The sequence below is a fragment of the Scyliorhinus torazame genome, chromosome 11 (genome assembly GCF_047496885.1).
Source record: "Scyliorhinus torazame isolate Kashiwa2021f chromosome 11, sScyTor2.1, whole genome shotgun sequence".
NCBI lineage: Eukaryota > Metazoa > Chordata > Chondrichthyes > Carcharhiniformes > Scyliorhinidae > Scyliorhinus > Scyliorhinus torazame.
Window position 1 is genome coordinate 185,248,384 of NC_092717.1, and position 26,199 is coordinate 185,274,582.

The 26,199-nt window shown below is 50.5% G+C and overlaps 1 protein-coding gene across 1 annotated transcript in view; it reads right to left on the minus strand.

Annotated features, from left to right (window-relative positions):
* Positions 1–15,580, minus strand: part of kif9 (kinesin family member 9) — a 215,714-nt gene extending 200,134 nt beyond the window's left edge. Inside the window, exon 1 of the mRNA XM_072468147.1 lies at positions 15,433–15,580. Coding sequence (XP_072324248.1) covers positions 15,433–15,576 — 144 coding nt within the window. The 5' untranslated portion in view covers positions 15,577–15,580. The remainder of the gene's footprint in view (positions 1–15,432) is intronic.
* Between the last annotated feature and the right edge of the window lie 10,619 nt (positions 15,581–26,199).

Here is a 26,199-nt window from a genome sequence, read left to right on the forward strand (position 1 = left end):
TATATGCCTCCTGAGGTAGACATAAAGGGTCCCATATCACCATTCAAAGACGAGTAAGGGCTTAGGTCCTTGTTATAACCTGCCTGCTTACCATTGGCTGGGGACTAATGACAATCCCACAATCCTGTGGGAGTATGAGCTTCCCCAATGAGGGGGGCGGAGAAACCATTAGTAAACTCCAAGTATAAATAAAGCTGGCCAGTTTGGAACCACCAGGAAGGAGTGTGCAGCAAGGGAAGTTGCTGCTGCTGTTATATATAAATGTTATTGTAAATAAATGTTATTACTTTGTATCCTTAAAACTCGTGCTGGATTCTTCATGGCCCTCACAAAACTGGCGACGAGGGTTGAAGTGAATAGCTGTCGACCCTGCTGAAGCCACCTCTCTGGATTTTTGTTGGATACAGGTTGGAAGTTGTTTTCTATTATACCATGCCTCTGTACGGACATTTGGATGTTTTTGATGCTGCGCTGGAAAGCTGGAACCAGTACACACAACGGATGCGTTACTATTTCCGGGCAAACAATATCACCGAAAACGAGCGCCAGGTGGTCATATTGCTCACCGCCTGCGGCCCGCATACGTTTGGGGTGATTAGCAGCCTTACGTACCCAGCTGCGCCGGACACCAAAACGTTTGATGAACTTGTGAAAATAGTGGGGCAACATTTTAACCCAACCATGTCCACGATAGTCCAGCGTTACCGGTTTAATACCGCTGAGAGGACACCTGGAGAATCCCTTGCCGATTTTCTATCCAGGCTACGCAGGATTGCGGAGTACTGTGACTATGGTGAGACCTTGTCAGAAATGTTACGCGACCGTTTGGTTTACGGTATTAACAATGCGGCCACCCAGAGAAAGTTGTTAGCTGAGCCAACATTGACTTTTCAACAGGCCATTCAAATAGTATTGTCCCGAGAGAGCGCAGAACGAGGAGTGCAGGAGCTACAGGGAATGGAAGTGCATGCCTTGGGGCGCAATCCCTTCCATCCGAAAACGTCCCCCCGCACGCCTGCCGTACCTTGGGTGAGGCAGCGTCCGGACCGACGCCAGTGGCCTTCGGACATTCCTCCCCGAAGGGAGCCTTCTCCAGAACCAATGGATGAGGAGCCATGTCCGTGTCAGACATGTAGGCGCTGACCCCGTCGCGGACGGCGGTCCTGGGGGCGCCAGAGGCGCCGTCGTTCCGAACGAAACTGGGACCAGCCCAGGGGCCGTAACTGGGACCAGCCCAGGGGCCATACCTTCCATGTGGATGAACCTGCGGTGACTACTCCTGAGGACGTGGAGACGGAGGACGACTGCCTGCAGTTGCATTGTGTGGCAGCTCCCCGTGTGGCCCCCATTAAGGTGACAGTACGGGTCAATGGCCACCCGCTTGAGATGGAGTTGGATACTGGCGCAGCGGTCTCCGTGATCGCCCAGAGGACATTCGACCGCATCAAGCAGGGTATACAGACCCTTACATTAACCGACTCACAGGCCAGGTTGGCCACCTACACGGGGGAACCACTGGACATTGCAGGAACTACAATGACCCTTGTTGTTTATGGACGCCAGGAGGGGCGTTTCCCACTTATCGTGGTGCGCGGCCATGGGCCCAGCCTGTTGGGTCTGGACTGGTTGCGCCATTTGCGGTTGCAATGGCAGCACATCCTCCAAACAGTTTCTGAAGGGTTGACTGAGGTGCTAGGACGATACCCAGATGTATTCCAGCCTGGTTTGGGGAAAATAAAAGGGGCCGTAGCCCGTATCCAAGTCGAACCAGGAGCCACGCCGCGCTGTTGCAGGGCGCGTCCGGTGCCTTACGCCTTGCTCGAGAAGGTAGAAGGGGAGCTCACTCGTTTGGAGAGTTTGGGTATTATCAGGCCCGTCCGTTTTGCTGACTGGGCAGCACCAATTGTGCCTGTAATGAAGCCAGATGCTGCAGTTTGCTTGTGTGGCGACTATAAACTTACAGTGAATACGGCTTCCCGACTCGACTGATATCCAATGCCTCGCATAGAGGATCTCTACGCGAAGCTTGCAGGTGTACTCTCGTTCACAAAATTAGATATGAGTCACGCCTACCTGCAGTTGCAGCTGGACCCTGCCTCCCGACCATATGTAATGATTAATACACACCGGGGCCTGTATGAATACACACGGTTGCCCTTTGGAGTATCCTCTGCCTGCGCAATTTTTCAACGTGTTATGGAGGGCATTTTGAGAGGTTTACCACGTGTTGCTGTCTACTTAGATGACGTTTTGATTACAGGGACGTCGGAGCAGGAACATTTGGAAAATCTGGAGGCTGTCCTTAGACGCTTTTCGGAGGCTGGAGTCCGTTTACGTCGCACAGAGTGCGTATTTCAGGCAAAGGAAGTAGTCTACCTAGGTTATTGGGTGGACCGTGAAGGTTTGCACCCCGTCACAGAGAAGGTGCGTGCGATTCAACAGGCCCCCGCCCCGACTGACACTTCGCATCTTCGTTCTTTTCTCAGTCTCGTAAACTATTACGGGAAGTTCCTCCCCAATCTGGCAACTACGCCGGCCCCTTTGCACCTTCTGCGAAAGAAAAATTACACCTGTGTTTGGGGTCAGCCGCAAGAAACCGCTTTCCGGCGGGTAAAGCAACAATTGTCGTCGTCTGGGTTACTAACCCACTATGATCCTGGAAAGCCTTTGCTCGTCACATGTGATGCATCCCCGTATGGTATTGGGGCCGTCCTGTCCCACAAGATGGAGAACGGGGCCGAGCGACCGATAGTGTTCGCCTCCCGCACATTGACTGCAGCGGAGAAAAAGTACGCGCAGATCGAGAAGGAAGGCCTGGCAGTGGTTTTTGTGGTGAAACGCTTCCACCAGTATGTGTATGGCCGCCATTTCACTATCGTGACTGATCATAAGCCTCTGCTGGGACTTTTCAGAGAGGATAAGCCAATACCGCCCATTGCTTCTGCACGGATCCAGCGCTGGGCTTTGTTGCTTGCGGCATACGAGTATTCTCTGGAGCACAAACCAGGAATGCAGAAAGCAAATGCCGACGCACTGAGCCGATTGCCTTTATCGACAGGCCCCCATGTCGACCCCCATGACCGGTGAGGTGGTTGCAACCCTAAATTTTATGGACACCTTGCCTGTCATGGCATCACAGATCCGTGAGTGGACCCAGACGGAGCCAGTCCTGTCAAAGGTTCGGCACATAGTCCTGTATGGTGGGCAGCATAGACAGCTCCCAGGCGAGTTGGGGGCATTTTCCTCCAAGCTGTCAGAATTCAGCGTGGAAGACGGCATCCTCTTGTGGGGGATGCGTGTGATTGTCCCGGAAAAAGGACAGGAGCTGATACTAACAGACTTGAACAATGGGCATCCAGGTGTGACCAAAATGAAAATGTTGGCCTGGAGTTATGTCTGGTAGCCAGGCCTCGACACCGACATTGAGAAGGTGGCCCAAAACTGCTTCATTTGCCAGGAGCATCAGAAGCTTCCGCCGGCCGCGCCCCTACATCACTGGGAATGGCCAGGGCGGCCTTGGGCACGCTTGCATGCAGATTTCGCAAGCCCTTTTCAAGGATCCATGTTCCTTCTATTAATTGACGCCCAGTCTAAATGGCTAGAGGTGCATAAGATGCAGGGGACAACGTCCTGCGCAACAATTGAAAAGATGCGTTTGTCTTTTCGTACGCATGGCCTCCCCGCGGTGCTGGTCACGGATAACGGCACTCTATTCACGAGTGAGGAGTTTGCGAGGTTCACGAAGATGAACGGCATACGCCATATCCACATTGCCCCTTACCACCCGGCTTCAAATGGGTTGGCAGAGCGCGCAGTGCAGACATTCAAAAGAGGCCTAAAGAAGCAGTCTACCGGATCAATGGACACGAGACTGGCTCGCTTTTTGTTTACTTATAGGACCACCCCCCATGCGGTGACTGGGGTAGCTCCCGCAGAACTCCTAATGGGCCGGAGACTTCGCACCCGCCTTAGTATGGTTTTCCCGGACATTGGCGCAAAAGTACGCCGCACGCAAGAACGGCAGGGACAGGGATTTTCTCGGCATCGGCCGATTCAGCAGTTTGCGTCCGGTGACCCAGTATTCGTTCGGAATTTTGCTGGTGGTGCCCAGTGGGTTCCTGGCGTAATCTTTCGCCAAACGGGCCCTATATCTTACCAGGTGCAAGCCCAGGGTCGTCTCCAGCGCAAACATGTAGACCACGTTCAGTCCAGAAGACTATCCCCTCAAAAGATTCCCCGCCCCCGGAGCTCATTTCTACAGCCGCAGAGACCAGAGACAAGGGAAGGTAGTCCTCACAATCTTCCACTGGTGCCTCACTCGAAGCCTGCGCAGGTCGTTACAGAACCGAATGGAGATCGAGACGTTGACATGACGGAGACAGCAGACTCTGACTCCGAGATGGAGACACAGGATGCATCAGAGGGGGAATCCTCGGGTCCACGGGCCGTGGATGTACAACCGTTGCGCCGTTCATCACGGAAGCGCCGGTCTCCGTCTCGTTACACGCCGCCTGATCCAGCGCCGCGTGCAAATGGTGTCCGGCCTGCGGCCAAACGAGTCCGATGCCCTCCTTCGCCAGGGTCTTCGGTGGATTCCATGGACTTTGGGGGGAGGGATGTTATAACCTGCCTACTTACCATTGGCTGGGGACTAATGACAATCCCACAATCCTGTGGGAGTATGAGCTTCCCCAATGAGGGAGGCGGCGAAACCATTAGTAAACTCCAAGTATAAATAAAGCTGGCCAGTTTGGAACCAGCAGGAAGGAGTGTGCAGAAAGGGAAGTTGCTGCGGCTGTTATATATATATGTTATTGTAAATAAATGTTCATACTTTGTATCCTTAAAACTCGTGCTGGATTCTTTGTGGCCCTCACAAAAGTCCTGCTTAACATTTAGGGCAGCATGGTGGCAGTGGTTAGAACTGCTGCCTCACAGCACCAGAGAACAGGTTGAGTTCCAGCCTTGGGTGACTGTGTGGAGCTTGCACATTCTCCCTGTGTCTGCGTAGGTTTCCTCCGGGTGCTCCGGCTTTCTCCCACAGTCCAAAGATGTGCAGGTTAGATGGATTGGCCATGATAAAATTATCCCCTCATGTCTGAAAAAAGGTTAGGTGTGGTTATGGGATTATGGGGATAGGGTGAGCGCATGGGCCTAGGTAGGATGCTCTTTCAGAGGATCAGTGCAGACTCAATGGGCTGAATGGCCTCTTTCTGCACTTACGGATTCTATGATTTATCCCTCAACCAACATCACTAAAACAAATTCAAATGATCATTGATGTTTGTAAATTTGTTGCTGCATTTCCTATGTTACATCATTGATTACACCCCATTGGCAAGTTCTGGGTCACTATATAAGTATAAGTTCCTTCTCTGCTTTACTATCATGTCTGCACTTCTCAACAATAGATAATACTGAAAATGTTTCTGTGTAAACTCAGACTTTAACGATCAGTCTTCAACCACAGAAAGCACACTGGGATCTGTTGTGGGGTGTTGGTTATCGATCTTTAGTTTCCATAGTTTTCTTTCGATTAACTGTAAATATTTATTGACTCTGAGAATTATTTGCACAAGTAAAGCAAAGGATACCAGCTAGGAACTGTTTCCATGCTTAGGTCTATACATGTCTCTGCTCAACACCACACTTTCTCCTGGTCTGTATCATGCGCCTTCTTAATCACTTTGCTTGGGGTTCTGTACTCAGTCCAACATTAACCCGATATGCGCCAAATCCTGACACTACACCTGCTCCAATTCGTTATCTAATGTATTTAGAGTTGGATTACTTTACTTCATATCTTGCATTGTTATCAATCCCATACATTTACATTGTTGTTACTACATCATAGAAAAGAGGCCATTTGGTCCATCTTGCCCATGTCAGCCTTAGGATACTCAGTTGCCCTTTCTAATCACACCTTCCTGATCCCGTTCCATAGGCCTATCGCTTCGAGCACTTAAGATGCAGATCCAGGTACCTTTTTATAAGAGTTTGGAGTCTCTGCCTCCACCACCAACTCGGGCAGCAAATTCCAGACTCCAACCGCCCTCTGCATAAAAATATTTTCCTCATGTCCCCTCTACACATTCTGCCACGTAGGGCAGCACGGTAGCATTGTGGATAGCACAATTGCTTCACAGCTCCAGGGTCCCTGGTTCGATTCCGGCTTGGGTCACTGTCTGTGCGGAGTCTGAACATCCTCCCCGTGTGTGCGTGGGTTTACTCCGGGTGCTCCGGTTTCCTCCCACAGTCCAAAGATGTGCAGGTTAGGTGGATTGGCCATGATAAATTGCCCTTAGTGTCCAAAATTGCCCTTCGTGTTGGGTGGGGTTACTGGGTTATGGGGATAGGGTGGAGGTGTTGACCTTGGGTAGGGTGCTCTTTCCAAGAGCCGATGCAGACTCGATGGGCTGAATGGCCTCCTTCTGCACTGTAAATTCTGTAAATTATCTTGAATCAATGGGCTGAATTCTCCAATTTTGAGGCTATGTCGGAGGAAGTGTTTAGTTCTACGATGAACACATCGGCGAGGCCCAGCACCGACCCTCCAGCCACGCCACGTAAATCACACGGCCTCCATGAAATAAACTGCCGGAGAATTGCAGGGTCCGTGGACGCGCATGCGCAAGGCGATGACCTGCGTGTTCTCGCCGTACAACACGCCGTACAACACGTGCCAACCCGACCTGCCCCCCTGAACACCACCTCACCACACCCGGACCACCCCCCACCAGTCCCCCCAGCCCTCTCCATAGCCCCCCCGACTAATGGGACGGCTTCCCCCCTGACTGTGGCGGCGCTAGACACGGTCCGTAGCCACCACGGCAGCTTCACGAAAACTGACAGCACAAGTGAACTGTGCCATCGTGAACTCGGCTCATCGGGGACGGAGCATTGGGGGAGGGCCTTCAGGTAATTTCCTGAGGCTGTCCCAATAAAACGGCATGCAGCATACTCCCCGATGACGCTGTTTTGGAGGGGGCTGAGCATCTGAAAACAGATGCCGCCCGCAATTCGTTAGTTAAAAGGGATTCTCCACCCGAACGCCGATTACGAAATCAGCTTCGGCAAGCGGAGAATCCCATCCTATGTTTCCTGGTTCTAGAATTCTCTACCAAGGGAATCAATTTCATCCTGTCCATCCTATCTCTTCCCCTTACAATGTTGTGCATCTCAATTAATTCACCCCTCAGCCATCTCGGTTCCAAGGAAAATAACCGCAACCTATCCAATCTCTCCTCGTAGCAACACTTTACTAGCCCTGGCAACATTCTTGTAAACTTCATCTGCACTCTCTCCAGAGCAATAAGGCCCTTCCTGTAATATGGGGTGCGATTCTCCGATATGGAGCCCAAGTGTTCGCGCCGTCGTGAACGCCGTCGCGTTTCACGGCGGTGCGAACCGGGCCCTGGTATGACCGATTCTGGCCCCCACAGGGGGCCAGCACGGCGCTGGAGCGGTTCACGCCGCTCCAGCCTCCTTTCGTGGCGCCCCGCCAACCCGCGCATGCGCAGTTGGGCTGCGTCAACCTGCACATGCAAAGGGGACTTCTTTAGCGCGCCGGCCCCGATTCAACATGGGGCCGGCGCTCCAGAAAGTAGGACGGGGGGAGAGGCCAGACCCCATCGGAGGACCCCCCCCCCCCGGTGAAGGAGCCCCCCCCCCAACAGGCCGCCCCCCGACCGTTCCTGCAGAGCTCGGAAAATTGCCCCCACGGTGTCCAGAAATGTCCACAATATTCCAGTTGTGGGCGCACCAGTGTTTTATTCAATTCTACCATTATCCTTACTTTTATATTCTGCCAATGAAGGAGAGCGTTCCATATGCTTTTTTCACAACCTGGTCTACTTGAACTGCTGCCTTTAGGGACCTGTGCACCTGTATACCAAGGTCTCTCACTTCATCTATTCCATTTATTGTGTACTCCCTACAACTGTTTGACCTCCCTAAATGCATGACTTCACACTTCTCGGTATTAAATTCCATCTGCCACCTTATCGCCTACTCCACCAATCCATCCATATAATTCTGGATATTCTAGATATCCTCTAAACTGTCCACCATTCGGCAAATCTTAATGCCGTCTGCAAACTTCCCAATCGTGCTCCCCACATTCACATCCAAATCATTAATATATTACACAAACAGTAAGGGTCCCAGCACCGAGCCCTCTGGAACACCACTTGAAACAACTTTCTAATTGCAAGGGCAGCCATTGACCATTACCCTTTGTTTTCTGTCACTAAGCCAACTTTTTATCCAGTTCATCACATTGCCCTGAATCCCATGGGCTTTCACTTTCTTGACCAATTTGCAATGTGGAACTTTGTCAAACGCCTCGCTAAAATCCATGTACATCCCACCCACTGCACTATCTTCATCAACTCCTCTTGTCACTTTCTCAAAGAATTTGTGAGGCAAGACCTTCCTTTAACAAATCCATGCTGACTATCCCTGACTAGTCCAGGCCTTTCTAGGATTGATTCTACTAATTTGCCCATCACTGACGTAAGAATAATTGGCCTATAATTGTTCGGCATTTCCTTCGATCCTTCATTAAACAATGGTACTACATTTGAATTTCTCTAGTCCTCCGGTACCTCCCCTGTGTCTAGTGAAGATTAGAAAATCATCTTCAGAGCATCTGTTATCTCCTCCCTGACCTCCTTCAGTAGCCTCGGAATCAATCAATCATCCCTAACTACATTATTACTACCCAATTTACCCCCCTTCAAGTTCTTGAATTTAAGGTTCAGGCGGTTTGGAGATCTTATAACCTTTCCATATTCGTTTGCATGTTCTGTCAGAGGAGTGGTAGGCTCTGTTGTTGCTGGTTCTTCCTGTTGGTCTGGAGATTAAGCTGGCATCTTGGTATGCTTTCATTCTTTTCTTCTGTTCCTTCCTGTTGAACTGCACTTAGTTGGTTCGGTTGTTAAGTTGATTGGCAGTTGCTGCTACTCTAACTCATTTCTTGCGGGGTGGACAAACATTGTGTCCATATCCTTGATTTTTATTTTTCTATCATTGTGTGGGTCATCGCGATGTCCTCTGTGGCTGTGGAAGAGCGTTCCTATGATGACAATAAGGTGGAGTGGTACTCTCACCTCTGTTTTTCATTGACAGACTCTCGGCGGTTGTGGCAAGGACTAAACAACATAACGGGCTACAAAGCGAAGCCAAACAGTATCTCTGGCAGCAGCGCACCCCTCCCCGATGAACTCAATGCATTCTATGCCCGGTTCGAGTAGGTAACCAACAATCCCCTGGCGAGTGCCCCAGCAGCCCATAATTCACCCATACCCACCATCACAGCTTCCGAAGTCAGATTGGCCTTCCTGAAAGTGAACCCTCGGAAGGCGACGGGCCCAGACGGGATCCCTGGTCGTGCACTCAGAGCCTGCGCGGACCAGCTGGCAGAGGTATTCACGGACATCTTTAACCTGTCCCTACTCCACTCCGAGGTCCCCACCTGCTTCAAGAAGACCACCATCATACCGGTACCAAAGAAGAACCAGGCAACGTGCCTCAATGACTACCGACCAGTGGCCCTGACTTCAGTCGTAATGAAGTGCTTCGAGAGGTTGATCATGAAGCGCATCACCTCCATACTCCCAGAACGCCTTGATCCACTGCAATTCGCATACCGCTGCAACTGGTCCACATCAAACACCATTTCCCTGGCCCTACACTCATCCCTAGAGCATCTCGAAAACAAGGACTCCGACATTAGACTCCTATTTATTGACTACAGCTCCGCCTTCAACACCATAATCCCAGCCAAGCTCATATCAAAGCTCCAAAACCTAGGACTTGGCTCCCCACTCTGCAACTGGATCCTCGATTTTCTGACCAACAGACCACAATCAGTAAGAATGAACAACACCTCCTCCACAATAGTCCTCAACACCGGCGCCCCGCAAGGCGGTACTTAGCCCCCTACTCTACTCCATGTACACACACGACTGCGTGGCAAAACTTGGTTCCAACTCCATCTACAAGTTTGCTGACGATACGACCATAGTGGGCCGGATCTCGAATAACGATGAGTCCGAATACAGGAGGGAGATAGAGTACCTAGTGGAGTGGTGTAGCGACAACAATCTTTCCCTCAATGCCAGCAAAACTAAAGAGCTGGTAATTGACTTCAGGAAGCAAAGTACTGTACACACCCCTGTCAGCATCAACAGGGCCGAGGTGGAGATGGTTAGCAGTTTCAAATTCCTAGGGGTACACATCTCCAAAAATCTGTCCTGGTCCACCCACGTCGACGCTACCACCAAGAAAGCACAACAGCACCTATACTTCCTCAGGAAACTAAGGAAATTCGGCATGTCCACATTGACTCTTACCAACTTTTAGAGATGCACCATAGAAAGCATCCTATCAGGCTGCATCACAGCCTGGTATGGTAACTGCTCGGCACAGGACCGCAAGAAACTTCAGAGAGTCGTGAACACCGCCCAGTCCATCACACGAACCTACCTCCCATCCATTGACTCCATCTACACCTCCCGCTGCCTGAGGAAAGCGGGCAGTATAATCAAAGATCCTTTCCATCCGGCTTCCTCACTCTTCAACTTCTTCCATCGGGCAGGAGATACAGAAGTCTGAAAACACGCACGAACAGACTCAAAAACAGCTTCTTCCCCACTGTCACCAGACTCCTAAATGACCCTCTTATGGACTGATTTCATTAACACTATACCCTGTATGCTTCATCCGATGCCAGTGCTTATGTAGTTACATTGTATATGTTGTGTTGCCCTATTATGTATTTTCTTTTATTCCCTTTTCTTCTCATGTACTTAATGATCTGTTGAGCCGCTCGCAGAAAAATACTTTTCACTGTACCTCGGTACACGTGACAATAAACAAATCCAATCCAATCCATTGTTGGCCATGGACTGCTGCTACTAAATTCCAGCATCTCTTGTGGCTTTGGCATGCTGGCTGGGAGTTGCTGCGTACGCACAGTGGTTGCAATGTTGACCTGCTGTACCATTGTTGGGGCTGCAAGTAGAGGCTTCTCGGACTGCTGATTGCTCTCTTTCACCTCTTCCACTACAGGCTTTGTGATTACCTCCTGGGTGGCTGGTTGGACTGACCATTGAGGGTTTTCTGGGGCCTGAATGAAGAATCCTGCTCCGCGGGTATTCTGGTAAGGTGAATGGTCTTTGTTTCAGAGTTATCTGTGAAACTCTCATATAAGTTTGACCAGCCTCACTTGGGCATTCAGTTATTTTTTAAAATGTTTCTTGTCTCATTGCAGTTTAGACTCTTTCAGTTAATTTGTTAATGTGGAAGGAGGCCATTTGGCCTAACACAACTGCACCAGCTCACCAAATGAGCATTATATCTTAGTGCCATTCTCCTGTCCGTTTTCCAGTACCCCTGCAGATTGTTTCTATTCAGATAATCAGATTGCCCTTAGTGTTGGGTGAGGTTACTGGGTTATGGGGATAGGGTGGAGGTGTTGACCTTGGGTAGAGTGCTCTTTCCAAGAGCCGGTGCAGACTCGATGGGCCGAATGGCCTCCTTCTGCACTGTAAATTCTATGATAATCTATGATGATAATCATCTAATGCCCTCACGAATGCCTCGCCTGAACCTACCTCCACCACACTTCCAGGCAGTGCATTTCAGACCCAAACCACTCGCTGTGTGAAAAAGATTCTTCTCACATCACATTTGCTTCTTTTGCAAATCACTTTAAACTTCTGCCCTCTCATTCTCGACTCTTTTACGAGTGGTAACAGTTTCTCCTCATCTACTCTGCCCAGCTCCTCCTGATTTTGAACAACTTTAACAAATTTCCTCTTAGCCTTCTGCCCTCCAAGGAAAACAGTCCCAATTTCTCCAGTCTATCCTCATAACTTAAGTTTCTCATCGCTGGAACCATTCTTGGAAACCTCTGCTGCATGTTCTCCAATATGTTCACATCCGTGCTACTTTCAAAGTCTGGATTTTCTCTTCCATACTACACAGCCATCATAATCTTCAGGCGAGATTGAAATTCAACAATTTTAGCAGTTTTGCTCTGCACTCTCCTCCAATTTAAGATTAAAATATTTGTCAAAGTCTGTAAATAGTTCCTCGAGGCTGATTGAGGATACATCAATGCTATGCATTAGGATTACATCTTCCACAAATTCACGAAACCAGTATAAAAAGGTGCTAATCTGGACTTCTGATTTTTTAAAACTGAGACCTGCTGTTGTAATTAAGTAATTTTAAAATTCTCTTGTCAAAGATGCTACATTTCCAATTGGGTTTGACCCTTGGATTAATCCAAACTGTTTTGTTAAACTGAATTTTTGATCCATGTTTGTTGTTTCTCTTCCTGCGCCTAGTGGTGCACAAGGCAGACTTTCATCTTTTCCCATATTGAGGTTTTTCCTCAAAGCCTGTTATCAGATGCCTATAGCTTGAAGAGCACCACACTACATCAAGCATGGTGCAACAAGATTCTTTCCCTCTTACCGCCTGCCATTGGCATGTTGGAAGGAATTTTCAGGTTGATACCCAACCTGTTTGCCACGTTATGAATGTACCTTCCTTGGTCATTAAGTCCTGGGGTGGGACTGAAACCTCAGAGGCAGAGATGCTACCCACTGCGTCACAAGACTTATTATTTCTGATCCATGGTAATTTAATATTCTTTGTAGTTACAGCTTTAAATTGTGTTGCCTTTTCAGAATTGCTGTGCAGTAACTGTTATATTCCCTCTGTTGTCTTCCCAGGATTGTTGGGTTTCGGTAGGATCCTTTTGCACTGATGGGCCATTTCATTTTTAAAATATATTCTTTCTGTATAACTTTCAAAACAAATAGTTTTGGGCAGTAATTTTCTCCTCGGAGCTTTTGAATTTGATTATGAGGTATCATTTTGCTCTGCCTTTCGTTTTTTAAAGATTCTGTTTTTCATTCAATGGAGTTCAGCCACCACATTTTATGGAGCAGGCTGTGGATCTTCGTTGCAACTTTCTGGAATTCAAGATGGGGTTGCCGTTCACTTGGAGACAAAGGATTATGGCAGGTTCTGCATAATGACGATGGCGCTCTTCTTGAGAAAAGAATGTTAACAATCGCTTCTTTTACTCAGTGATTTACACTTTAGATTGTTGAATCGGTCAAATTGGAGCCTCTACTTGTTTCTTCCTCAGCTGGACAGTCACAACGTTCCCAAACTATTTAACTAATTCTTTCTCATATTTTCTCGGACGAGCTCGGAGGGCACATAGAACATAGAGTGCAGAAGGAGGCCATTCGGCCCATCGAGTCTGCACCGACCCACTCAAGCCCTCACTTCCACCCTATCCCTGTAATCCAATAACCCCTCCCATCCTTTTTGGACACTACGGGCAATTTAGCATGGCCAATCCACCTAACCTGCACGGTTTTGGACTGTGGGAGGAAACCTACGCAGATATGGGGAGAACCTGCAGACTCCGCACAGACAGTGACCCAGCGGGGAATCGAGCGTGGGACCCTGGCGCTGTGAAACCACAGTGCTAACCACTATGCTATCGTGCTGCCATGTTCAGGCTCTGACTCGGGGAGCGAGCTCTCTCGACATAATTCTTTCAAATAACACTTCTGACAGCTGAACTACTTTAAAGATTTATCAAGATTTGCTGTAGCCTGGAATTTTAAAAGATTTAGGTCACCCTTACAGATTCTGTCAACTTCGTACTCTGAAGCTGGGTTTCCAAAGGAGATTTTTCAGCAGTAAAATCTCTACCATCAGCTTCCTTTCTCTAGAGCCCTTTCTGGTGATTTTACCTCTCCTTCTTTCCTCTGCGTCTTTAGAAGCCTCTTTCAAGTCAGAATGCTTGAGTCTTACAGCATTTTGGTTTCGCTCTGCATTTAGCACGGTTATTGTTTTTTAGCCCATTGCTGCTATCACTCTGTGTTGGTTACAGATCAGTATGTCTTAAAGAAGTCTCCGTATTTTTCTGTAGGTTAACTGTAAGTCTTTATTAATTACTAAAACTATTTACACATGTACAGTAAAGGGTACTAGATAGGAGCTGTTTCCATGCTTAGGTCTCCGCAAGTCTCTGCTCAACACCACATTGCCACATTGACCCCTGGATCTGGGTTATGTGCCTTCTTATATCACTGTGTGACAGGTACTGTATTAAATTCCACTTTAACCCTTTATGTGCCAGATCCTTATATTACAGCATCCATTCACACTCCCTTTCCAGTATGGGTTGCTGCATAGAAATCAGGAGTGGGAATGCTGGTTTATTTATTTTTCCACTCCAGCTGAGGAATATTCATTTGAACTGTACTAAACTGTTCTTTACTCAAGTTCTTAGTGGCTTAATTACAATTGTGGCTTGTCATTGGCATCAGATGGTGGCATTGTCTAAAATTCAAAACTGCAGTAAGGAATTCTCTTTTTAAAGTTACTAACATGGTAACTCACTCTTTATGTGCTATTCTTTGTTCAGTTGTTGCACTCATGTCAATGTGAGATAGTGGTTTGGGTTCAAGTCCACTCCAGGTACAAAGTAGTCTTTATTGTCACAAGTAGGCTTACATTAACACTGCAATGACGTTACTGTGAAAAGCCCCTAATCGTCACATTCCGGTGCCCATTCGGATACACAGAGGGAAAATTCAATATGTTCAAATTACCTAACAGCACGTCTTTCGGGACTTGTGGGAGGAAGCCGGAGCGCCCGGAGGAAACCCACACAGACACGGGGAGAAGGTGCAGACGCCACACAGACAGTGACCCAAGCCGCAAATCGAACCTGGGACTCTGGAGCTGTGAAGCAACAGTGTTAACCACTGTGTTATCGTGCCGCTAGAAGAGCGCATAATTGTGACCAGCACTTCAGGGTAATATTGAGGGGGTGCTCCATTTTCATACAAGCCAACTCAGGAACAAGATGGTAAACTGAGGCATCACCTACCCTCGCACATTCAAAACGCAAGATGGGGGTTGCTTGGTTAGTGCTGTGGCCAATATGTATCCCTCAAACAATATCACTAACAAAACATATTATCTGGTCGTGTGTCTCATTGCTGTTTGTGGGACTTTGCAGGGCAGCAATCTTCGCTACCACGTATTCTACATCACGACAGTGACTACACTTCGAAAGTTTGTGATTTGTTTTGGGGTTGATAGGTACAAAGTGCAGCAAGTTATCCTCCATGGAAGACGTAAACCCTTGTCGAGGCAGCCCAAGCATCAGCACCCACTTTCCAGCAGGAGCAACTTTCTGACATACATATCCCACTTTACCCACTCAATCCCACTTTACCCTCCGGCTACTGACGCCAATTGTGGCACAAGCACAGAAGGGATGGTATACGGCTGAAGCAGCGTTGCCCACACGGTGGGCGGAGAGGGAGGGCGGCAGGTCCCCCTCCGGAAACGAAACTGGAAATTAGTGAAACGCTGAGGACTTACTGATCCCGGGGTTCCTCTCTCTCTCTCTTTCTCTCTCTCCCTCTCTTCCCCCTTCTTTCCGCCTGCTCTCTCTCTCTCACTCTCTCTCTCTAGCACCTTCAGGAGGCTGGAACCCTTCGCCTGAGGCAGGGCCGCAGTCACCATGGAAACGGTTCCCAAGGCGACAGCGCGGTCTTTTCCCACGGCAGTTGTGCTGAATCGCAGGTGCGATTCAGCGTGGATCACACTCCGGTTTATAACTGTAGCGGACTCCATCGGCCTCGTTTTATTTTATCTCCCCCCCTCGCCTCCCCTCCCATCTTTATTATTTAAAGGGCTCACAAAAGCGGCCGTTGCCATGGCCGTGGTCGCTGTGGAAACGTGACGCGCCCGTTGTGGTCACGTGATAGTCCCCCAGCTGTCAGTCACGGGGAAGGGGAAGAGGGGAGCTGCTAATTCTGAAAATAATAATAGGGCAGGAGCTGTATTTTCTCAGAACGTTCCTCTTTGCCCTCATCTCATTGATAGCCATGCCTCCAGCTGCCCAAATTCCCATGCTCTGAAATTCCCTTTCCACCTGCCTATCCCCTGTCAAATCCCTGCTTAAAAGCAATCCATTTCAGCAAAGTTTTGGTCACTTCTTTCTTAACCTTTTTTTTTTAAGCTTGGTGCCCATTTTACGAGTTCTTCTGGAAAGTGACTTGGGAAGTTGTTAGCCGTTCTAGGCACCACGTCTTAAGAAGGATTATATTGGCTTTGGAGGGAGTGCAATGTAAGTTTACGGAAACAATGCCTGGACTCCAGGGGTTAAGTTTCGAGGAGAGATGACACAAAGTAGGCCTGTTTTCACTGGAATTTAGAAGGTTAAGGGATGATCTGATCGAAGTCTTCAAGATATTAACAGGAAAAGGCAGGGTAGATAAAGATAAACTATTTCCACTGGTTGGAGATTCTAAAACGAGGGGACAGTGTGTAAAAATTAGAACCAGACCATTCAGGAGAGATGTTAGGAAGCACTCCTTCACGCAAAGGGTGGTAGAGGTTTGGAACTCTCTCCCACAAACAGCAGCAGAAGCTAGAACAGTTGTTAATTTGAAATCTGAGATAAATAGATTTTTGTTAAGTAAAGATATTAAGGGATTAAGGGCCAAAGACAGGCATATGGAGTTAGGCCACATAACAGCCCTGATCTCATTCAATGGTGGGGCAGGCTTGAGGGGTTTAATGGCCTACTCCTGTTCCTATGTTCCTAAGTATTTTTATCAAAATAATGCATCTCTTGCTTCCGTGCTCCTGGTTTTCTCATCAATCCAGTAATTGTCAGCAGTCATATTCATATAGACAACAGTGTTTTATGCTCTCAGACTTGATTCAGTGGTAGTGCTCACAACTCTGAGGCCTGAATTTACATAGGGATGCGCCTCAGCCGAAATGTCGCAGGAACCCCAGTTCCGTAAGTTCTGCCCCACTGAACCAGACACCCACCATTTTTGTCGAGAGGGGAACGGGAAACAGTAGTGGGGTGATGTATTACACACATCAATGGTTCATAAAGGCAGCAGACCATAAGACATAGGAGCAGAATTAGGCCACTCGGCCCATCGAGTCTCGTCCACCATTCAATCATGGCTGATATTTTCACATGCTGCCTTCATTGAGTAGCGGTTTTCATCACCCTAGTTTCTGAAACATGACTCGTGGGGGAGTCATGGGGGAGGGGGCTGTGGCCTTTGAAGGGATGAAATCTTATCCCCTTGTGACTCTTGCACAAAAGTGACAGGGAATGGAAGATTGTGCATCATGGCAAAAAAACTACAATGTCGTAATGGCAGCTTTGCATATTTGTGCCACAGAGGCATGACAAATGTGAGGCCCAAGAAGGCCAGGAGTTGGAGGAGGCACAGCATTGAGCCAAACAGGATTATAGATATATTGGATTATAAACATTTGGCAATTTGTAGACATAGACATCGAAGCTACAGTGCAGAAAGAGGCCATTTGGCCCACCGAGTCGGCACCGACCCATGGAAAGATCAATCTTCCTAAGCCCACACCTCCACCCACTGTGAGAGGAAACCCACACAGACATGGGGAGAATGAGCAGACTCCGCACAGGCTGTGACCCAAGACGGGAATCGAACCTGGGAGCTGTGAAGTAACTGTGCTACTGATGTGCAATCAATTACTCTCAAGACAAGGTGAGTCATAACTAATAGGCTTTAATCTGCGAGAACTCTTTCCCAGCAGCTTCGATACAGAAAGTGAAGGCTGCTAGGATGGCATTGGTTCTTATACTCCGCCTCTCAGGGCAGAGGTATGTACATCAGCCAATGGTAGACTCCTGGGTCTAAGCAATGGTCATCCACCTCTCAGGTACCGCAATACCTGGTATTACCACATTCACCCCCTGTTAAAAAAGAGCCCGGCGGGGTGATAGCCAGCGTTAATAGTCGCCTTTCGCATGGTATGACCAGGTATGGAGGGACCTGAGAGGTGATGTCGAGGGTAATAAAGTGTTCATGGTGCAGCAATCAGTCGATTGGGTGGCCTGGTCGTCCTTCTGGAGCGTCTGAACTTCGGCTGTGATTCTGATGGGGGTCCCGGCGGTTGCGACTCCGGGAACGTGATGTCGTCCTCCCAGGCAGCTTCGTCACCCCTAGGCGGCGCTGTTGGGGCGAAAGGTGGACAGAGGGGGGAAGGCGCCTGTAGGTGTGTGTTTGGGCCTAGGCAGGGGCGGCGGGAGTACTGACCCTCCAGTTAGGTGCTGTGGGGAGGGTGGTGGTGGGGGCAATGGTGCGGGTGTGCGTGGGGCTCCAGCAGGCGCCAGGTCCCGAAGGGAGACCGTGTCTTGGCGGCTGTCAGGGAACGCTACGTAGGCGTACTGGGGGTTGGCGTGCAGCAGGTGGACCCTCTCGACCAACGGGTCCGACTTGTGCGCCCTCACATGTTTCCGAAGCAGGATGGGCCTGGGTGTCGCTCGCCAGGTTGGGAGTGAGGTGCCGGAGGAGGACATCCTGGGGAAAACAAGGAGACGATCGTGAGGTGTCTGGTTCGTGGGTGTACAGAGCAGTGACCGGATGGAGTGGAGGGCCACCGGGAGGACTTCCTGCCAGCGGGAGACTGGGAGATTCTTGGACCGTAGGGCCAGCAGGACGGTCTTCCAGACCGTTCCGTTCTCCCTCTCTACCTGCCCGTTTCCCCAGGGGTTGTAACTTGTTGTCCTGCTCGAGGCGATGCCCTTGCTGAGCAGGAATTGACGCAGTTCGTCACTCATAAAGGAGGACCCCCTATCACTGTGAATGTATGCGAGGAAAGCGAACAGTGTAAAGATACCCTGGAGGACCTTGATGACGGTGGTTGTGGTCATGTCTGGGCAGGGGATGGCAAATGGGAACCGGGAGTACTCGTCAATCACGTTAAGGAAGTACGTGTTGCGGTCGGTGGAGGGGAGGGGGCCTTTGAAATCCATGCTTAGGCGTTCAAAGGGACGGGAAGCCTTTATCAGGTGCGCCCTATCTGGCCGGTAGAAGTGCGGCTTGCACTCCGCGCAGATTTGGCAGTCCCTGGTGACGGTCCTGACCTCCTCAATGGAGTAGGGCAGGTTGCGGTTCTTGATAAAATGAAAGAAACGAGTGACCCCCGGGTGGCAGAGGTCCTCATGGAGGGCCCGGAGTTGGTCCACTTGTGCGGTGGCACAAGTGCTGCGGGACAGGGCATCAGGAGGCTCGTTCAGCTTCCCCGGACGGTACAAGATCTCGTAATTGTAGGTGGAGAGCTCTATCCTCCACCGCAAGATCTTGTCGTTCTTAATTTTGCCCCGCTGCGCATTATCGAACATGAAAGCAACCAACCATTGGTCCGTGAGGAGAGTGAATCTCCTGCCGGCCAGGTAATGTCTCCAGTGTCGCACAGCTTCTACTATGGCCTGGGCCTCCTTTTCAACCGAGGAGTGGCGAATTTCAGAAGCATGGAGAGTACGGGAGAAGAAAGCCACGGGCCTGCCCGCTTGGTTGAGGGTGGCCGCCAGAGCTACGTCGGACGCATCGCTCTCGACCTGGAAGGGGAGGGACTTGTCGATGGCACGCATCGTGGCTTTTGCAATGTCTGCTTTGATGCGGCTGAAGGCCTGGCGGGCCTCTGTCCAGGTTGTGGACTGGATCAGGGGTCTAGCTTTGTCTGCGTAATTGGGGACCCACTGTGCATAATAGCTGAAGAACTCGAGGTAGCGCTTTAGGGCATTGGGGCAGTGAGGGAGGGTAAACTCCATGAGGGGGCGCATGCGCTCAGGGTCGGGGCCTATGACTCCACTACGTAGCCTAGAATGGCTAGACGGTCGGTGCTAAACACGCATTTATCCTTATTGTATGTCAGATTAAGGATTTTCGCGGTTTGGAGAAATTTGCGGAGGTTGGTGTGTTGGTCGCAGATGGTGACGTTATCCAGATACGGGAACGTTGCACGTAAGCCGTACCGGTCAACCATTTGGTCCATCTCTCGCTGGAAGACCGAGAGCCCGTTCGTGACACCGAAGGGAAACCTTAAAAAGTGGTAGAGCCGCCCGTCTGCTTCGAAGGCAGTGTACTGGCGGTCACTATTACGGAGGGGTTCATGGTGCAGCAATCAGTCGATCGGGTGGCCTGGTCGTCCTTCTGGGGCGTCTGGGCTTCGGCGGTGATTCTGATGGGGGTCCCGGCGGTTACGACTCCGGGAACGTGATGTCGTCCTCCCAGGCAGCTTCGTCATCCCTAGGCGGTGGTAGGCAGACTTGAGATCCACCGTGGAGAAAATCTTGTACTGCGCGATCCTGTTCACCAGGTCGGCTATACGGGGGAGAGGGTACGCATCCAGCTGCGCAAACCTGTTGATGGTCTGGCTGTAGTCAATGACCATCCTATGTTTCTCCCTGGTCTTTACCACCACTACTTGAGCTCTCCAGGGACTGTGGCTCGCTTCAATGATCTTTTCCCTCAGCAGCCTCTGGACCTCCGACCTGATAAAGGTCCGGTCCTGGGCACTATACCGTCTGAGCCTGGTGGCGACGGGTTTGCAATCCGGGGTGAGGTTCGCAAACTGGGAAGGCGGGTCAACCTTAAGGGTCGCGAGGCCGCAGACAGTAAGGGGGGGTATAGGGCCACTGAATTTAAAAGTCAGGCTTTGCAGATGGCACTGGAAATCCAGCCCAAGGAGGGTGGTTGCACAGAGGTGCGGCATGACGTACAGGCGGAAATTGTGGAATTCCCTGCCTTGGACAGTGAGGTTTGCTAGGCAGATCCCTTTTATCTCCACCACGTGTGACCCGGAGGCCATGGAGATCCTTTGATTTACGGGATGGGTGACAAGAGAACAGCGCCTTACCGTGTCAGGGTGAACAAAGCTTTCCGTGCTCCCAGAGTCGATCAGGCACGACGTCTCGTGGCCGTTGATGGAGATCGTCGTTGTAGCTTTCACCAGCGTCTGGGGCCGACTCTGGTCCAGAGTCACCGAGGCCAGCTGCAGTAATGGAGAGTTCTGGTCGGGCAGCATGTAGTTGGCTGTGCTGGGGGCTTGGGGTCCCATCCAAGATGGCGTCACCCATGGGTTGCACATGGTGTCCGGGGATGAAGAAGATGTCGGCGGCGAGGGACAAAATGGCGGCACCCACCCGTCCAGCGTGGTGTCCGGGGGGCAAAATGGCCGCGCCCGCGGGTCGCACGTGGCCTTAGGATAGGGGGGGTGGCGGTGAGCGCTGGGCGGTCGGGGCCTGAAAGGGGGGTTGCCGATAGTCACTGGAGACCGCGGCCACGGCGCGGGCCTGGCAGACCCCCACATAGTGGCCCTCCTTGCCGCACCCATTGCAGGTGGCGGTGCGGGCCGGGCATCGCGGGTGGGGATAATTCGCCAGCCCACAGAAGAAACAGCGGTGTCCGGTGGCGTTAGCGGGCCGTCTCGCCGTGCAGGCTTGCAAGGTCAGGGGAAAGGTCTGAGGGGCTGCCGCTACGGGGTGCCACGCAGCCCAGGGGGCCGCCGCGCGATCGGGAGCAAAGGACAACGCGGTTTTATATGCAACGTCCATGGACCCCGCCAGGGCCCGTGCCTCTACAAGTCCCAGAGTGTCCATTTCTAGGAGCCTTCGGCGGATATCGGGGGAGGTCATATCTGCCACGAAAGCATCCCTGATCAAAAGTTCCATGTGCTCGTTCCCCAAAACTGGCGGGCAGCCACAGTTTCGGCCCAGCACCAGCAGTGCCCGGTAGAAGTCTTCCAACATTTCTTCGGGGCTTTGCCTCCTAGTCGGCAGCAGGTGACGAGCGTAGACCTGGTTCACAGGGCGGATATAATGTCCTTCTAGCAGCTCAATCGCGGCAGCATAATTTGCCGCCTCCTCGATAAGAGGGTAGATCCCAGGGCTGACCCGTGAGCATAGGAGATGCATCTTTTGTCCTTCCCTGGGGGTGTCGGCGGCCGTGTCGAGGTAGCCCTTAAAGCACGCCAGCCAATGTTTGAAAATAACAGCAGAGTTGTCCGTGTGGGGTCTGAGCTGAAGGCACTCCGGTTTGATACAGAGATCCATCCTTTCAACTGAAGTTGTAGCAGATTAAATTGATGCGCAATCAATTACTCTCGAGACAAGGTGAGTCATAACTAATAGGCTTTAATCTGCTAGAACTCTTCCCCAGCAGCTTCGATACAGAAAGTGAAGGCTGCTGGGACGGCATCGGTTCTTATACTCCGCCTCTCAGGGCGGAGCTATGTACATCTGCCAATGGTAGACTCCTGGGTCTAACCAATGGTCATCCACCTCTCAGGTACCGCAATACCTGGTATTACCACAGCTACCAACTGTGCTACCATGCCGCCTTTTTAAGGGTTAAAAGCCTGGGGTATGAGTGTGTTTGACTGCAGTAGTCATGTTTTTGAAAATAATCTTGTTTTGCAAGATCTGAAAGTTTTTAGGAGGCACAGGTGAAATTGACCAGAGTAATGTGTTTTCAGCCTGGGTTAATGCACTGTTGTGTGATTATCAGGGAGTCCCTGGGGAGTTAATGGGCAGGATTCTCTATTAGCCGATGCCGAAATCGGGAAAGGCGATTGGGTGGAGAATCGGCTCCGATGCTGAAATCGCGGCTGGCACCGATTTGATGCCAAATCGCAATGCTCCAGCGCCTCGACAGCGGTATATACAGAAGACACCCTTTGCATATCATTACCGGGCCCGAACCGGTATTATCTGGGGCCTCCACGATTCTCCGCCTCCGATGGGCCTAGTTCCCGACGATGTGGTTCACTTGTGCTTTTAAAAATTGTGTAACCGGCGTGGCGGCTGCTGAGGGAGAGAGAGGGTGCACGGAAGGTGTCCAACAGCACCATGGTTTGCGACGTGACAGTGTTGGAAAAGAAGTGTGGTCAGGGGTGGTGAACGGGGCCATCTTGAATGGCCCCAGTACAGGGTGAAATTAAAGGGGACAGAGTCGGTAGAGGAGAATGGCAGACAGTAGAGGGGAATGGAGGCGCAAGCCTCCGGTAAGGCTTATAACATAGACTGTGCGGGGCTCAATGGGCTGGTGAAGAGATCTTGGGTCTTTGCGCACCTAAGGAGTCTGAAGGCGGGGGTGGTCTTTCTGCAGGAGACACACCTGTGTGTGAGGGATCAGGTTAGTTTTGGAAAGGGATGGGTAGGTTAGGTGTTTCACTCGAGGTTCAACCCGAAGTCGCTGGGGATGGACGTTTTGCTGAGTAAAGAGATTGGATTTGTGTGTGCGAAGGAAGTGAGGACCCAGGTGGGAGATATGTGATGGTGAGTGGGGTGTTGGAGGGGACGCCGGTGGTGCTAATGAATGTATACGCACTGAATTGGGATGATGTGGGGTTCGTGAGTGGGTTGCTGGGAGGGAATCCTGACTTGGCCACACATCAGTTGATGTGTATAAGGTATACTCCAGCAGAATTGATTTTTTTGTGGTGAGCCATGAGATGTTAGTGGGGGTGGTGGGGGTAGAATACGCAGGGATAGTAATCTCAGACCACGTGCGCTCTGGCTGGAGGTTAGACTTAGTTTGGAAAGAGAGCAGAGGCCGGGATGGAGGTTAAACCCAAGGCTGTAAGTGGACAGGGGGTTTTGGGATAAGGTGCGATCGGTAATTAAGGATTACATGGAGTTGAACCAAAATGGGGCGGTATCAGTGCCCACATTTTGGGAGGCATTGAAGGCGGTGGTTCGGGGAGAAATGATCTCGTTCAAGGCGCATGCGGATAGAAAAAGGAGAGAGGAGTACGAATGATTACTGACGAGATAATTGAGGTGGATAGCGAATATTCGAGGGCTCCCATCAAGGAGGGATTGGTGAAAAGGAAAGAAGTTACAGGGATAGTTCGACAGGTTGGGAAGGGAGGTTGGGCAGCTACGGAGGGCTAGTGGGGTGCAGTATGAATATGGAGGGAAGGCAAGCTGCATGTTAGCCCATCAACTACGGAGGCAGGGTACGGACAAAGGTCGAGGTGTTAGTGTCGAAGACGGGCAAGATAAACGAGATGTTCGGGGGATATTATGAGGCATTGTATAGGGTGGACCCGGTGGCTGAAGATGGGGATATGGGGTGGTTCTTAGACAGGCTGGAATTTCCACGGCTGTATGAGGAGAGGAGGCAGGCGCTAGAGGAGCCTTTAGGTCTGAGGGAGGTAATGGAGAGCATAAGGGTGATGAAGTTGGGGAAGGCCTCGGGGTCGGACTGGTACCTGGCGGAATTTTATAAGGAGTTTGCGGCAGAATTGGCACCACACTGACTGGGGGTATTTAGCGAGGCGCTGCAGAAGGGGTAGCTGCCGGAGACAATGACACAGGCGACAATTACGCTAAACCAAAGAAAGGGAAGGATCCGTTAGAATGTGGGTCGTACAGGCCCATATCATTGTTAAACACGGATGTAAAAGTGCTGGCCAAGCTGGTGGCAGGGAGGATGGAAGGATGTGTCCCGGGAGGTGGTTGCAGAGGAGCAAACGGGCTTCGTAAAGGGTAGGCAACTCTTGAACTCGAGCAACATAAGGCAATTACTGAGTGTGATCATGAGCCCGCCGAGGGGAGGGGTACCGGAGGTGGTGGTGTCTATGGATGTGGAGAAGGCATTTGATTGAGTGGAATGACAGTACCTATTCGAGGTCTCGGGAAGGTTTTGGTTCGGCCCAAAGTTTGTGGCATTAGTGTGTCTGTTGTACATGGCCCCGGTGGCGAGCGTACGGACCAATGAGATGAGCTCACGGAGTTTTGGGTTGTATAGGGGAACGAGACAGGTGTGCTGGCGATAGAGCCCTTGGCGACGGTCCTTAGGAGGTCAGTAGAGTGGCAGGGGGAGTAGGGAGCACTTGGTGTCGCTGTACGTGGACGATCTGCTGCTATATATCTCAGACCCGTTGGAGAGTCTGGGGAGGATTAAGAGCCTACTGGAGAGGTTTCGGGCCTTCTCAGGCTATAAGTTGAATGTGGGGAAAAGTGAGGTGTTCCCGGTGAATGAGTTGGGTTGGAGAGACAATTTAGGGGGTTACCATTTAGGGTAGCCAGGGATAGGTTTAGGTATTTGGGGATCCAGTGATCGGAGAGTGGCCGACAATACATAAGTGAAAAAATGAAAATCGCTTATTGTCACAAGTAGGCTTCAAATGAAGTTACTGTGAAAAGCCCCTAGTCGCCACATTCCGGCGCCTGTTCGGGGAGGCTGGTACGGGAATTGAACCGTGCTGCTGGCCTGCCTGGGTCTGCTTTCAAAGCCAGCGATTTAGCCCAGTGTGCTAAACCAGTGGAACTTAACAAAGTTGTTGGAGGAGATAAGGGAGGACTTTAGGAGGTAGGATACACTGCATCTGACACTGGGCAGGGAGGGTTCAAGTGGTGAAAATGAATGTCCAGCCAAGGTCCTTATTTATATTTCATATGCTCCCAATTTTTATTCCAAAGGCTTTTTTTCGGAAGTTGTATACAGCCATTTCGGAGTTTGTAGAGGCGGGGAAGGTGCGAAGGTTGAAGAGGGCCCTGCTGCAGAGGCAGAAAAGGGGTTTGGTGCTACCGAACTTGCTGCATTACTATTGGGCAGCAAATATGGAGGGAGTGAGGTGGTGGTGGGAAGGAGAGAGGTTAGAATGGGTTAAGATGGACGAAGAGTCCTGTAGGAGGTCCAGCCGAGGGCCACGGTGATGACGCCGCTGCCGCTGGCACTGAGGAGATATATTGAGGGCACAGTGGTACAATCCATAATTAAGGTGTGGTGCCAGCTGAGGAGACATTTTAGGATAGAGGGGCTGTCGGTATTAACACTGTTGTGTGAGAAGCAAGGGTTTAAGCCGTGGGAGATGGAAACTGGAGAGACGTTGGACTGGTGAGGGTGAGGGATTTATATCTGGAAAAGAGGTTCACAATCATCGAGGAGCTGAGGGAGAGGGTAGAGCTCCCGAAGGGAAGTGAATTTAGGTATTTACAAGTAAGGGACTTTGCCCCAAAGGTGTGGAAAGGATTTCACAGGCTACCAAAATATGCCCTATTGGAACGGTTACTGCTTCCGGACAGGGAAGGGGAGGGTAGGCTTGGGGACACATATGGGTGGCTGGGAGAGCAGGGTGTGCACAGGTGGGGAGTATCACGGAGGAGGAGGTGGGAGAGGAGATAGGATGGGATTTTAGCTTCCAGCTACTGTTGAGTAAAGATTTAAGAGTTCTGCTCCTTTTCACAAACACCTTTATTCTCCTTGAACACATCTCTGCACAAAACTCAATCACCACATCACATGCCCACAAAGACCACTTGCTGCCTCTTTACATATCAGT